Source organism: Marmota flaviventris, chromosome 14 (assembly GCF_047511675.1).
Source record: "Marmota flaviventris isolate mMarFla1 chromosome 14, mMarFla1.hap1, whole genome shotgun sequence".
NCBI lineage: Eukaryota > Metazoa > Chordata > Mammalia > Rodentia > Sciuridae > Marmota > Marmota flaviventris.
In genome coordinates, this window is record NC_092511.1 from 28,638,185 (window position 1) to 28,653,975 (window position 15,791).

The 15,791-nt window shown below is 42.3% G+C and overlaps 1 protein-coding gene across 1 annotated transcript in view; it reads left to right on the forward strand.

Annotated features, from left to right (window-relative positions):
• Positions 1 to 15,791, forward strand: part of Vit (vitrin) — a 79,436-nt gene that overhangs the window by 31,296 nt on the left and 32,349 nt on the right. Inside the window, exons 5-8 of the mRNA XM_034637147.2 lie at positions 126 to 317; positions 7,317 to 7,382; positions 12,122 to 12,166; positions 13,618 to 13,680. Of these exons, the coding sequence (XP_034493038.2) occupies positions 126 to 317; positions 7,317 to 7,382; positions 12,122 to 12,166; positions 13,618 to 13,680 (366 nt within the window). The remainder of the gene's footprint in view (positions 1 to 125; positions 318 to 7,316; positions 7,383 to 12,121; positions 12,167 to 13,617; positions 13,681 to 15,791) is intronic.

The window sequence follows — 15,791 nt, forward strand, 5'->3', positions numbered from 1 at the left end:
CTGCACAGCAGCCAGCACAGGTCTCTGCTCATAGCGAGTGTTCAGTGAACATTTATTTGATTTCTAGTCCTCCAAGAGCCTATAGACTCTTGCAGGCCCTGGTATATAATTCCATTTCCTTACAGGCGAGACCACAAAAGCCTATCAAAGGCCATCTGCTCCAGGGACAACTGCACAGCCAGTCACCCTGATGCAGATTCTGGCTATGCCAGCAACTGAGGTCACCCACGCCACATTGCCAAAGCCATTCCCATTTGCAACCTCTGCCACCAGCAGCCCCAGACCTCAGCCTGTGGGCCACGGGGGCTGGGAAATGGGTGAGTAGGTGAACCATGTGTTGCTGTGTACTAGAAGAGTAGGATTTGGGGTCTTCAGAGTAACAGCTCTTTCTGAACATTGATATGTAGGGCTCAGCCCCCACCTCTTCAGCCAGGCAAGTGGAGAGCAGCTGAGACCTGCACCAGGAGTTGGTATGTGGTTCTGTCTTCCCATAATCAAACTAGGACTACTTTTACAGTGCTTTCAAAGGTAGGATATTACATGAAACTGGCCTATTACAAAAACCCTAATTTCTCCAAAAGCTCTTTTAAAGGGATTCTTGGTTTCTATGTAACTATTGTTGGGTTACTGGTTTTTGGTGTGGTTTGGTTTGGTTTCGGTACTGGGGATTGAACCCAGGGTATATTGCCACTGAGCTACATTTCCAGCCTCTACCCCCCTCCTTTTTTTTTTTTTTAATTTTGATACAGGGTCTCACTAAGTAGCTGAGGCTGGCCTTGAACTTGCCATCTTCCTGCCTCAGTCTCTCCAATTGCTGAGAATATAGGCATGCACTACTGCACCTGGCTGGGTTTTGGTATTTTTAAGAGGCAAATGGTTTATAGCTGGAAGTCTTCAAATATTGGGGGGGGGGAATCTTGAGGAAGAGTCAAATAGTTGAAATTTTTTGTTCCTGTCCTAATTTCTTTTTATCTGACCACTTTTATCTGTTGCTTAAATCATGTTTTAGATTTTATCAAAGAGCAGCATCACATCAACAGGGCCTTAAAACTCATCTGATAATCCAATCTCAAGTTTCTACATAGGCTTACATCAGCACTGCTAATAGGTACCTATCTCATCTCAAAGAGTTTCTGGCGGGGGTTGGGGGATTCCACAGCTGGAATTCTATTGTCCTGAGAATTTTTTTTCCTGAGTATTTCCCACCAATGCCACTTTTTCCTTCTAGGAAGAAATCCCCAGAACTTGTTATTTTCAGCCTGACCTCAAGCTTCCAATCATGACTGCCGTGTAGCCTGGCCCTTCCCTGTTCCCTGGCAGACCCCCGCTGTCTATCCATCTTTTGATTTAACACAAGGTGAATCAACACTTTCAATGTGTTGGGCACTTTTCCAAGCAACTTACAGAATAACCTATGGAATCCTTAGCAACCTGTAAAGTAAATATATTACTTCTTAATTGAAGTATTAACTGTATTAATGAGGAAATCGAGGAATAGGGTAGTTAGGAAACTGGCTCCAAGTCACAGGGCAAAGAATAGCGAAGCAGGAATTCAAAGTCCAGCAGCCTGGGTCCCCTCTGATTCCCCTTGCTGGAGGAGGCATCCCAAACACCAGGGCCCAGGCAGAGCACACCTGGACATGATGGGATGTCCAGATTAGAGAGTGCTAGACCTGCCCAACTTCTTCGGCAACTAATAAATGGCAGGATGCACACTGTCCATACATTCCAAGGGCCAGGCACACTGCTTACATTGTTTTAGTCTTCTCAACAACTCTATGAGACAGGGATTATTATGATTTTATTTTATAGAAGACTCGTGGAAAAAGCTGTGGTATAAAGTTTCCAAATCAGAATATCATAAAAATAATTTTTGAAGTTTTGAAATATACCAGACAACACCTACCCACCATCTTATTGTGACTTAATTGAGGCAACACAAGCAAAAGAGAAATAGAAAGGAGGCCAGGTGACCCAAGGCTAACAGAGGTCCCATAGCTAGTTTTTCTTTTTATAATTTCAGGCTCTTGACTTTAGAGTCCTTAATGCTTTCAAAAATGTCTGGGTATCTGAATAAGCTGTTCCTGTGCCTCTTAGAGGATGTCAATTCTTACATAACACATATAATTAAACATGTGGCATATTTACTTGGCAACACTGGGAGCAAGTTGGGCTGGCCTTGTGGAAAATCTCAAGAAACTTGAAGTAGTGGCTCCCAGCCTGGCAAAGCTTCATTATTCCTGGCGTGGGACAGGAGCATTGGACATCAGCCTCCTAGCCCATCAATGTTCCTTCTTTGAACTTGCCCAGCACCCACTTTCATACTGACTACACACTGCTGGAAGAATCCTCAGAGCAAGCATGTGTGCATCATGCACCACGATGGTCAAGTTGTATTGCCTACTCAAAGAGTGTTCTGTAAGCATAAAAGTAGTAAAAAAAGAAAAAAAATGGGTGTTTAATGGGTGTTTTCAATGACTGCTTTATTGAGATACTGTTCTCATACCATAATTTTCTCACTTATTTTCAGTGTATATTTTTATAGAGTTGTGTGATCATCACTACAGTCAATTCTAGAACATTCTCATCTCCCCAAAAAACTCCACACCCGTGAACAGTCACTCACCATTTCCCCTAAACCACTCCCCCCAGCCCCAGGTTCATATTTGCTGTGATACTGTAGCCCAACTATATCAAATATTTAGTATTTAGATAACTCCCTTTTTTGCTTCAAATGAGTTGAAAATACTTTACCAATGATAAGAAATTTCGTCAAGCTTCTGATAGTGAGTTGCTGTTATTGTATTTATTAAGAGATTTTTTTTCATATATGTGTGTGTGTGTGTGTCTGCAGTCAAAAGGATCTAAAAATGGTTGTGGATGGATTACTCAAGCAAATCTTTGTTTACTTATTCACTTAAGAAATATTTATTGGGGCTGGTGTTGTGGCTCAGCCGTATAGCGCTCACCTAGCACATGTGAGACACTGGGTTTGATCCTCAGCACCACACAAAAATAAATAAATTAAATAAAAGTGTGTGTGTGTGTGTGTGTGTGTGTGTATATATATATATATATATGAAAGAAATATTTATTGAGCAAGGCATGGTGACACATGACTAATCTCAGTGACTCAAGAGGCTGAGGCAGGAAGATTGCAAGTTCCAGGCCAGCCTCAGCAACTTAGCAAGACACTGTCTCAAATTTTAAAAAAACATAAAAAGGGCTGTGGATGTAGTTCAGTGAGTGCCCCTGGGTTTAATCCCCAGTATCTGAGAGAGAGAGAGAGAGAGAGAGAGAGAGATGTTGAATGTTTGTTCTAGGACATTGGGCACATCCCACTAAGATATCTGCAGCAAGTCACATCAGCTTAAGACACCTGACAAGTGTGTAGCTAGAACAGGAGCTACCTGAGTTTAAGATCTGTGAGTCATTTTTGCCCTACGATAGGTCAAAAGCAGCCTCTCATCAAGACATGTAAACTTGGAAGGAGGCTGGTAGAGAGTAGAAACTTGGAAGCCGATGGACGGGGGCTCTCCTAGCTCAAGAAGTGAAGCCAAACTAAATGGAATGTCTCAAAAAAAAAAAAAAAGAAAGAAAGAAAGAAAGAAAGAGAAAGAGAGAGAAAAGAAAAAGTGAGACTGAGACTCAAAAAGTCAAAGGTCATATGTTTTCTCTTGTATGTGGCAGCTAGAGTGAAAAATGTGAAAAGGCTTGGGGGCATCTCATGAAAATAGAAGGAAGGCAACAGAGGAAAGGAAGGGGATCGTGGGCAGGAAGGAAGAGAGGGGGAGAGGAGGTATCAGGGAATGAAACCAACCAAATTATGTTCTGTGCATGTACAGATACATCACAGGGAATCCCACTATTATGTGTAATTATAATGCACCAATTTTTAAAAAATTTAAAGGTGAGGCTGGACACATTGCAGCCACTTCACTGACCCATGAATATGCAAACCAAACAAAAGAGAAAGAGTAAGGGAGCCAAGAGCCAGGGTGACAGAGACTTCTTACAGGGGCAGAACTGAGGCTGTTCCTCCTGGGAGAGGTCAAGGATGGAACTGGTATCCCTGGAAGCCAAACAGCCACCATGCTGCATCCCAGAGCCAGAGGGAGCAGCCTAAAAAGCAGATCCAAAGTTATGCTTAGGAAAGAGTTCTGGGAAATATAGAAAGTCCCTCCAGGCCCCCCTGTAGGGTCAGGTGAACACTTCACAGGCTTAGAAGGTGGAGTGGCTGCCCTTTAAGTACTGTTTTTCCATTTCAAGACCTGCGTGCCTAGGTTGCCTCAGCTGATCTAGCCAGTCTATCCCAACCACCAATATACCAGAAAGGGGAGGAAGAGTGCAGCCTAGTGGCAAAGCACTGCAATGGCATGACCCTTTGTTCCACCCGCTGGACAAGGGCAACCAAGAAGAGCAAACCAGGAAATTGGGAAAGGGAGAGCCTAGTCCTTCCACATACTATTTCCCTTCTCACCGACATTTCTCTCACCTGTGAAATTTATTTTCCCCAAAGTGTCTGGAGAAAGTTTTTCTTAAAATCCAGTCTTTCAAAAGTAAGGGGGGGAAAAAAAAACAAAAATAAGCATTTCAAAAGAAAAATGGGGAAAGGTCATGGCCAGGCAAACTTCAGTAGAACTGCAAATGGCTCCTAAATGTATTTTTTAAAAGATGTTCAACCTTCACTAAGAACCAAATGAGTGCAAATTAAATAGCAAAATGCCACTCTTCCCTCAATTTGCACTACAAACTGATAATCCACAGCTTGCTGCAGAGTGTGGAGAAATGACCCCGTAGTCACACTTCCAAAAATATGATATCCTAAGGTAATTATTAGCCAAGGGTGAAAAGAATCATGGACACAGATGTTGTTCATAATAGAAAAATAAATGGAGATGATTTAATTATCCATCATTAGAAGCTCGGTTAAAGTTACCACACAGCTGTGAAAATGTTGCTGCAAATGTGCGCATACTGACATGAAAAGTCTGCTCTATCCAGAATGTTCAGTCAAGGAAGCAGGAGACAAGGCAACATGGGGGTCCCTCTCCCATTCTTGTAAATGTGTGTTGGAGGTGAGAATGAAGGCAGAGAAAAAAACTCTACATACCAAAATTGTATGCCAGAAACTGCTGGAGAGAGAATAAAAGAGGATTTCTTACTATGCATAGTACATAATTTTTTTACAACAAGCCTATCTTATCTTTATGATTAGAAAACAAAACAAAACTACTTTGACTTCATGTCAAATCATTGGAACAAAAACAAACAAAAAAAGAGTCAAATTTTTGATTGTGGATAGATCCAGTTCTAAGAGAAATTGATATTTTTCCCTGACCTCTTCTATCTTTCTGTCTATAAAACATGGTTGTTTCCCTCTGTGGGCTCTTACGTGGCCTCCTTTTCCACAACAGGGGCTTTGCATTTCTCTTTATAGAATCCTTCATCTCCCTACTCCCTTTTAAAATCTTGCTTCAGAGAAACTGCCCAATAAATAATGAGTGCTGAAGTATATTTGATTCTCTCATGGAGTAATTAAGGATAACCATTGTGTACCTCTAAAAATGACTGAAAGCTAATGCTATTTGCATCAATACCATGTTAATGCAGTTTAGGCAAATTGCTAAATGTTAAGTGACATTTCTATTGAAGGATTACTTTAACCTCCCCACAAGTGGCACAGTCGAGAATTATTTTAAGAATAAAGGATAAATAAATATGGCACTTTAGTAAAAGAAACTTACTTTGACAAGTGTAAAATACAAGGGTTATTAGTACCTGGAATTTCCAGTCAGTGTTTTGAGCTAAATCCATTTTCTTCTTCTTTTTTTTTTCCCCCCATTTCAATGTCTCCTGCAGGGCAGGTTCAGACCGCCCAAGGAGCCCAAGGACAAGGCTTTTCCTTGGTTCCTACCTTGTAATGTCTTGCTAGGCTGGCTCATGGAAAGAATGAGAACAGTTAGATTAAAATTCATGCTCTGACCAGTCCAATGTGATTACAGATCTCTGGCCAACCCCCCCCCACTCTCTCTCTCTCTCTCTCTCTCTCTCTCTCTCTCTCACACACACACACACACACACACACACACACACACGCAGACAAAACAGTCATGGGGCAAAGCCAGGTAGGAACCTGAGCTGTCTTTCTAGCTGCTTCTTTACAGGGGGATTCTTCATTTCCAAATCCTCGCCTTTTCATTTAGAGTGGGACAGAGTATTGAACCAAATGGCCCACTAGAAGATATCGTAGGGAAAGTGAGGACGTTGTTAAATAAACAAGGCCTTTCCCCAGTCTCCTTCCCTTGAGGTGATTTCATGCAGGGTATTTTAGAAAACCCTAAGGATCCCTAACCAGGCTCTTACAAAACCTGAAAAGGGATACTTTATGGGCTTTATGCTTGAGGAACTCTGTTAAAATGGTAAGGCAAGCGCAGAGCCAGTTGTGCTTGGGTACTTCTCTAATACAGGGATAGATGGGGCTGGGGGTGTAACTCAGTGGTACAGCATTTGCCTGGGACATGCAAGGCCCTGGATTTAATGCTGGGAGCGGGGAGCGAATAAAGGGATAGAAACACATTCTCTCTACTTCAGGAATTTCCCTCTGAATTGTGACACCTAGGCTAACTTCTCTTTGCTTCTGGGAGTTCTTCAGTGGTTTGACCCTAGAACTGGAAATGCAGCAAATTCTCTTCCTTGCAACACTGGAGAGGACTGCACAGATTCAGAAAGGAAACAGCAGGATCACAGACTCTGCTCAGGACCTGTGCTAGGCACTGAGTTCACAGGGCAGTAGGATCAGGATCCAGGCCTACAATAGAGAAGAGTTCAGTCTTCTTCCTCTGGGGATAGTCATCTGCTCTCCACATGGTAAAAGAGTCCTAGAAATCATAGGCTCTGTTTTATATATATATATATATATATATATATATATATATATATATATATAAAATGTGAACAGGGGCTCCCTGGGTTCTCTGGTAAGGGCTAGCAACATTCATGGACTTCACAATGGTGTGCTTAAACAGGCTTAGGAATCAGAACACTGGCCAGGGCAAGAACTCCAAGACCATCTGAGACCTCAACAGGCCCATGGGACAGTTTGGAAGACCAAGCCAGGGTATTTTCTTCTCTTGTTTCCTTGACCAGGATTTCTGCTTCCTCTGCAACAACCAAAAGTGAGCCTACCACAGAGCATTCAGCAGATTGCAAAGAAAATCTGAACTAGGGTCACTGTCATTAGGGAGCAAAGTAAGGGAAGAAAGCAGTTGCTGGCTGCATGTAAAAGTCAGCTGACCTTGTGTCAATCCCCTCAGGTACCCCAAAACAGGATTCTCCTGGAGCTGCCTTCCAGGAACCCATGGAAGCAGATGTCGGCCTCGGTAAGCCAACCACTGCCTACCATCCCCCCACTCTAGAAACTTGCTCTGCAGTATTTGCACATATGGATCTCCCACACCCATTCTTGGCATCTGCAGCTCAACTCCAGGTCGCCAGAGTTTGGGGACATGCCAAGTTATTTTCCTTGAAAAAAATGTCTGCTTTGTCTGTTCTCGGCGCATCATACAGAACATCTCTACCAACCCAGATGCCCAAGGTCTCTTATTGTCTTATGTCCCCTTACCAGGTTCCCCACCTAAGCAGCCTCTGTACTCCCTGGCACATCCCCAGGCTGGGCTCTGGAATAAAACACAAATATGCAGACACACCACGTGAATCAGTCTGCATAGGTGGTGGCCACAAACACAACCTCCATCTCCCATTTCTAACTCACAACCTTTAGGTTGTTTCAAGGCTGTATTCTGCCAAACGTACTTGACTCCACTCCCTTTTTTCCAGTTTCCTCATCCTCGCTCTGTTTCACCTGAGTCTGCTTCTTCTCCAATCCTCATCATGCTCCCAGTAATTACACTCAGTCTCCTTGACCCACTCGAGGTTCTTAGTTCCCTTTTTACCCTCCTCCAGTCCTTCCCATTTCCCATGTTCCTCCCCTCCTCACCATCATCCCTACATATTTTCTCTGAGCATCTCAGACTCTCCTGTGAATTCCAAGAGTGTCCTTGCCTTGGAGAACTCTCCTAGCAGGAAGGTGCTCAGACTTAAACTAGTCATGAAAACCCTTATTCTTAACTAATTAGTCCATCGTTCCTAATTTGTCTAAACCAGTGGTTCTCAGACTGTGCTACAAGGACCCTACTTTCAGGGATTCTGTGGGGTCCTCCTTTTGACTACATCTGCATGAGGACAGATCTCCTTCATATACTTCAACAACAACAGTATATCACGACAGGTTGCAGATGTTGATATCAGATTCCAGCTGTCTTCTATTATGACATACATTGAAGAAATTAGCCATTCATTTCATTGAATGCTTCTGTTTTGGAAAACAGCCTCTTTTTCCATAAAAAAATGAGATTTATGATAAAATATAAAAGGTTATTTTTAATGAATTAATAGTTAAATACATTGTTAGTCTATACTTTATTTCAAATGAGAGAAGTCACAGTTTTAATTTCTAAATAATAAAAATCAATACATATAGCCCACAAAAAAGGGGGATCTTCAATAATTTCTAAGAGCACAGAGAGACTGAAACTGAGAATCTCTCAAATTTGAGAGCCTTTCAAATACATAAAACTAGACTTTATGTCTTCCTTTATGTCTCATCTTTTCCAGAATAAATTTCTCCATTCCCTCCAACAGGCCCTTACATGACTTGGCAGAACATGCTTTAACTATGCTGTAGCCTGCAAATGATTCGTGAAACAGGGCACCCAGAGCAGAGCACAATGTTTGTGTGCCAAAGAACTGCTCTCCCCCTAAAACATCTCAGGATCCACTTGGGGGGAGCTCTGTCTCAGCCTTGGCTTATCTTTTTCTGAGCATGTAATTAATAAAGTCCTTAGGATTTTCTGTCTTCTTCTTTAGAAGCAGATGACCCCAAACTCATCTTCGTACAATTGATTTTGTGAACTCAAGTTGGACTATCACACCTGATACCCTGCAGTGGCCTGGAAACCTAACCATGGAATTAATGTTGCTTCCATGAGAAAAGGTTACCAGGTCCCAAATAAACATCCCACACTGAGTCTTAGAGAGTAATTCACTTAAAAACCAAGGACTATTGATGCTTTGCTGGTATAAGGGCTTGATCCAGAACCTCAGACTGTCCCCAGTCTTCTCTGAAAGTCCCTATGCAATGGGTTGCTGGTATGGCAATGCCTTGGGCACAGCTGTAGGGCTCTGCTCTCTCATGCTTCCCATTTCAGTGCAGTGAGAGGAAATTTTTCAAGGGAAAGGTGCAGACCTCAGGACATGAAGCCAGGGGAGGGAAGAAAGGCCTGAAGGTCCTCTACCTCAAGAAGCCTCCTGTCTTTCAGATTTCTACCTTCTTCTCAAACTGTACCCTAGCTGGGAACAGTGCTGTGTGCTTGTAATCCCAGTGACTCGGGAGGCAGAGGAAGGAAGGTCAAAGCTAGCTTCAGCAACCTAGCAACTTAGTGAGATCCTGTGTCAGAATCAAAAAGGGCTAAAGTGGCCTGGTGCTTGAGCACCCCTTAGTTCAATCCTTATTACAAAATAATAATAATAATAATAATAATAATAATAATAATAATAATAAAAAAACCATACCCCAGGGGACCCAGTGGGGAAGAATGTGGAAGCTGAAGGGCCACCAGGGCTTGTCTCATAAAAGCCCTAAGGGGCCATATGTTGTAACTCCCACTTGGGTCCTGTTCTGGTGACTTCCAGCATGGGGAACAGAAGGAACTAAAACCAGTACAAAGTTCATTGCTAGGTTCTGAGGACCAGGGTTGGTTCCAGGCCCTTTTGAAGACTTAATCACCTTAGTGGGAGCTACAAGTGGCTGTGGCAGGCCTAGCTCTTCAGTGGTCTAACCGAGTACCCCGAGATGCTGAAGCCAATGACTCCTCCTCATCTGTGATTAACAGGTGGTGGTTAAATGCAAGCCCTCAGCTGCTCACCCCTCAGCTCTGCCTTTCCCTGAGCATCAGTGTCCTCTCCAATAAGACAGGGATCTTAGTTGTACCTAACTCATAGGGTCATCGTGATCTAACACTTATTCAGTGTGTGTGCCTCCCACCGAGCAAGCTCTGGATAAATGTTAGTGGTTTCTGCATTTTTACCATGGAAATTGCTCAGAATCAACACTTTTCTTAGATTTGAATATGTCATGGTATGGCCAAGTGAGGATTGTCACAAAAATAATTCCCTGGGTTTTCTGTTTCTTTCTTTTTTTTTTTTTTAAAGAGGGACTTATACTTTTATACTTTTTAGAGTGATTTTATGCTCATTGATGTCCTCTGAGTCTCCTCCATGGGATAGGAAAGGACGGGTCTTTATGACCTCAGAAGAAAATCACAGGTGAACTGTAGAGGTGGGGTGAACCAGGCCCAGCCTGGGATTGGCAGACCCTGGAAGGGTCTTCTGACTTCTATTTTCCCATACCACCCTGTTCCTCCTTGATGCCAGAACTCAAATATTCCCACAAATTTACTTGTTATTACTACCAAGTCCAAAAATCACCAAGTCTCAGCTGTCCAAATATTTTTTAGCCCTCAGCTTTTAGATGAAGGTGATTTGGTTCAAACTTGTCCCAAACAAGACAAAAGTAGCATTAATGGAAAGACAGTTTTCCAGAAGAAGTAGGAGACTTGGAAATCCCTGATGTCAGGATTTTTTTACCTCCTGATAAAATATTAGAGCACCCAGAATTATAAATTCTAATCTTCATGACATTTAAAGAAAGGGGGCTTGAGAAAAGACAGAGGCTACCAGCACCAATTTTTAGGAAAAGAGCAGTGTATCTCTTCACCAGTAGGTGGCAATAGAGTAATAAAGCTAAAGAAGCAAGAGTATTTAAATCATAAATATTTTGAACGTGGAGTCCATCTCATCCACCCTGCTAATGTTATTTACTAAGAAATTAAGGTCCACAACAGAAGGTACATGACTTGCTCAGGGCCACACACCTGGGTAATGACTGAGTCCAGTTAAACAGGTCTCACCATGAAACTAGAATGTGCAAAACAAATTGCCCTTCAGAATTGCCCGACATCTTAATCACATACTGAAAAAAGATTTCTTCTTTTGAGTGTGTTAATGACTTCAGCCAGATGGAAAGTAAATAGGCTTTAAGAAATGAAGCACTTGATCATGCGGCTCAGCCTTCTAATAGAGGAAAAGAGACAGAGCTGGGGCCGGGGAACAGCAATCTTTGTGTTCTTATGAGGTTCCCTGACATGTTTGTGTTGCCTCTGAGCCTCTCTCAACAACAGTGCCCCCAAATGGATCAAGGGTTATTTGGTAAGAATCGCCCCCTCCCCTCTACCCTTTCTGCGTCATCAGCAGATGGTGGTGAAAGACAGTGAACATCTTGTCCCATGTAGAATCCAGGTGCCAAGTTGCTTTATTCCGCTTAAGGCACACAAGTAAGGAGCTGAAACTCAAAAAAACAAGTGAACTAACTGCCTGCTCCCTGAAGGGCCTGATTAGCTCTGTGTAGTTCTAAGGAAGAGAATTCAAACAGGTGGGACAGATGTACTTAAAATATTAAGCACATACTGAGTGCTTAATAAGTATGGGGTGGGGTGAATGGATGAATTGATAGATGGAAAAAGATTCAAGTCAAAAGGTTTCAGATTGCTACATTGAATTTTTTTCCCACAGTCTCAATAATCCAAGAAAGAATAAACATAATCCTACTTTTATTGGCTATATCATGAGTTTCCTGTCTCTGGAGATATTAAAGCACCAACCAGCCAGTTACTTGACAGGGATGTTGTAGGAGCAGGCTGAGAGGGTGCTTTGGACTAGATGAGCTTCTAAGGTCCTTTAGAATCCTAGGATTTCTGTTCCATTATTCTTGGTGTCCAAAGAAAGAAAAGAAAGAGATGGTGATGTTTATGCCTTTGGCTTCCAGAGCTTGAGATGAGATAATCACACACATTTCAGGTTGCTTCATCAAAAATTCTGATGCCACGCTCCTTCACTCATCTTTCTGCCAAAATTGGGGAACATCATCCCGGCCGTTCACTTGAGTGTTTTTGCTGGGTTGGTTTGAATAACAAGTTTGTTTCTTTTTAATTTTGAAAATCAGGAGAAATGGACTTATGGAAGCCTGGACCAGTCCTTTTAGATGCAGGTAATTCTACAGACCAACCTCTCTGCATGGCTGTATGGAGACACAGGATTACAGAACATGGAGGGTCTAGGAATCCAGCTGGTGGCAGCCTTTGTAATGGCCTCCACCTGGGACATTGAGGTCCTGTGGAGGACACTAAAACCTCAACTAGGAAGGCCTGGAGTAAGGGGCTAAGAAAAGAAAGGAAATACATAGACAAAAAGCCAGAAGGGAATTGGTTCCCCACTCCAAAATGCATTCAGACCCTCATTCCCTCCCGATCACACCTTGTCAGGTTTTCCCCTCACCTGAGTGGGTGTTGTTGTTTACTGCACTGAATGTTTGAAACTCCCACAAACAGAGCCTTCCAGCTCTCTTGGAAGATGTTACTGATAGAATCAGGTGGAGAGGACTCTATCCCTGAACTTGTTTTTCTCCCCCTCCCTACCAAGTAGAGCCTTGGGGTGTTTCCCTGAGAGATTTTTTTTTCTGGCAGAGAAATGCTGTTAAACACCCAAGGAGAAAATTTTAAATGATGTGAAGATGTAGGGTGAGCTAGCTGACCTTTAATGGGAAGATGAAATCATGTGCTTCGCAAACTGGAAAAAATAACGAGCCAGGAGAAAGCACACTGCAGCTAAGAGCAAGGGCAGAGACCAGCACCCTCCTCACGGGGCTTCCAGGCATCCTGGAAACAGGGAGACCCACTTCTGATGCTGTGCATTTGCTCTGCCTGGGAAACTCATTGGTCTCACCAAGCTTGAGAGAATTCCCATTTATTGCCTTTATTTCCTTGAATGGTATACTTGTGAATTTGGCTCCAAGTAAATGGCTCTAAAGAACCACCCCCACCTCTGCCAGAGTGAAACTCACCTTACATGCAGCCTCTCCAAGCAAGAACTTGTTTGTGTCTGTACCTCCAAACTTTTGGGTGGAGAGGATGCATCCTGCACCCTCTTATTTGAGTTGATTTTTTCTGAGCTCTTCCCCTCTAGTCTATATCCAACCACCTTTAGATTGCCCTCATGTGTCTTACTCATCTCTGTTTTTTGCCTCAATCACTACATGTTGATGGACGACCTACATGTGATGGTTTGTATAAGCCAGACACATTTCCTGACCTCAAGATGTTCAGAATTTTACAGAGGGATCATTTGTACTTGCAAAGTGCTTAATGCTTTCAGATAAGGAAACTAAGACTCAAATAGAATAAGTTAAAATAAGAGTAGATCTCAAGTCTCCTGATTTCAATCCTCTGCCCCAGCTCCCAACAGAGTACTATCTTTAGTAGGCTGTTGGTAAATATTAATTTACTCTTATTTTTCTCAGAATGGGGGGGTAGTGTAGAGAAGAGTTAGCTATCAGCCAAGCCCCTGAGCTGGGCATGAATATCCATTCTGTCCCTGTCTCTGGCATCAGGCCAGATGTTTCCTGTGCTGGTAAGTCACCAAAAGTTTTACTGTTCTTTCCAGGATTTATTCCAAAAGAAGAATTAAGCACACAGTCTTCGGAGCCAGTATCCCAGGGAGATCCAAGTAAGTTAATTGACAACTAGCAACCCATGACAGTTTTGACATTTGATCTGTTCTCTCTCTTCTCTACCTACTCACTCCCACCCAAACTTGCCTTTCTCCTACCATGGATCTATTTATCTCCTCTCTTCTGTCACTTTGTTCTAAGAAGAAAAGGAAACTTTTGAAAGATTTAAACAACTGTGTGCATGAGGGGGAGAGGATCCAGTTTTTTAAATATTGCTATGGCCACAAGGTGAAGAATAACAAGGAACTGGGGAGACAAGGATGAATGAGCGGAATGGACAGGCAGATCAGCAGGAGCTGTGGTATCATGGAGGTGATGGCAGCTGGCTTGGAATTGGGAGTCGTGATGGTGAGAAATGGGCAGATTCAAGAGATGTAGAAAAGGAAGAATCTATAGGGTTGGGGTGGAAATACGAGAGAGGGAACAGTTAAAAATGATCTGAATAACTAGGTAAATGGCATTGCAATGAGGAACACAGGATGGAGCGTGTTTGGAAGCTGGGAGATCATTTGTCTCTCCTCTGATTGTCCATGAGGCACTCAGCCTAAGAGATAATTACTCAGATCCAATATTTGACTAGAACAGCCCAGTCAAATATTTAGAGTTGGGGTTAGAGCAAGATGGCAACTGGGTAAGATCCTCTGGTGATCATGTTCTCATGGACACACCAAGTTGAACAGCTACACACACACCAAACTGCTTTCACAAGAGCTAAGGAACTCAGGTTACCACTTAGTACTCTGACCTTTTTTCTCAAAGAATAATCCTCCACCTACTCCTCCTCATCATCATCATCATGAATGTTTAATAGTTATTAAGATGCATGAGAATAAACAAAAGAAATTTAGAGTTGGAAGATAAAGAAATATGGTTCAAAACAGAAAATGTGACCAAGGGAGATAAGGAAGAAATAGAGGATTTGAACTTGAAGAACTGCATTAGGTGGAGAAGACACTAGAAAATACCAGGAAGGAGGGACCAGAGAAAGAGAAGAAAACCGGAAAGGTGTAATATCTTGAAAGTTACCAAAAGAAAGAACTTGCAGATTCCTCTAGAAAATCTCTACCAGTCAGCCACCAGTGGCCTGTGAATCTGTTCTGCTGCATGTGAGAACCACCTGAAAACATTTTTAAAATTAGAGATCCTGCTTTCTAAAGCCTCACCTACTATGTCAAACTCTCCATATACCTTGCTACTCCATGTGGAGTCTGGGGACCAGCATCATTGGCATCTCTCAGGAGCTTATAACAAGTGTATAATCTGAGACTCCACCCCAGACCTACTGATTCTACAAGTGATACCTGCAAGTGATCTCTTTGCACATTAGGACTTGAGAAGCACTACCCAGAGTGAGTCCAGGCATCATCATTTATGGAAACAGCATAAGCAACTCTGATACATACACGACTCTGATATGTATCCAGGGTTAAGAAACTCTGGCCTGATATATTGGACAATACAAAGCATTAATCTATGGAATTGTACCATGCAGAATTGGACCAAACAATTTTTAAAAATCATTGATTCCTGTAGACATTATATTTTACCTTTTCTTTCTTGTCCTCCAAACTCTGTTCTCTGTGATCATAAAAAATCATTCACTCTGAACATTCCACAGCCCAGTTCTACCCATCAGTCATCTTCAGATCAGCATGGTTTCATGTCAGTATGAGAAAGCCAGCAGGTCTTAACCAGCATTTGCCATAAGTTGGAACCATTGTCATTAAAACATCTTGGAAAAGGGGAGCAACCTTTCCCAAGCATCAACTCTGTATCCACCCTCAGGCCAGGGAAGTAGAGAACTAAGCAAATAGAGAAATATGACACTTCCGTAACACCTAACTATGAAATGACTGTGTCATCCTGTACATAGCTCAAGATGTTAAAAAAAATAAAATAAGAAGGGAAAATTATCATGTACTTTCTTCTTTTAAAATAAATGGAAGAAATTCCCCTTTAGCCCTTATTCTCACTGTTGTTTTAAGTTATTTTAAAAGGCATATCAAACTAATCTGCTGACATCGGAAGAAAAATCCCTGTTGAGGAGTGTTCTCAAACTTTACTGTGTCCATGAATCACTTAGGGATCCTATTGAAATGCAGATCTG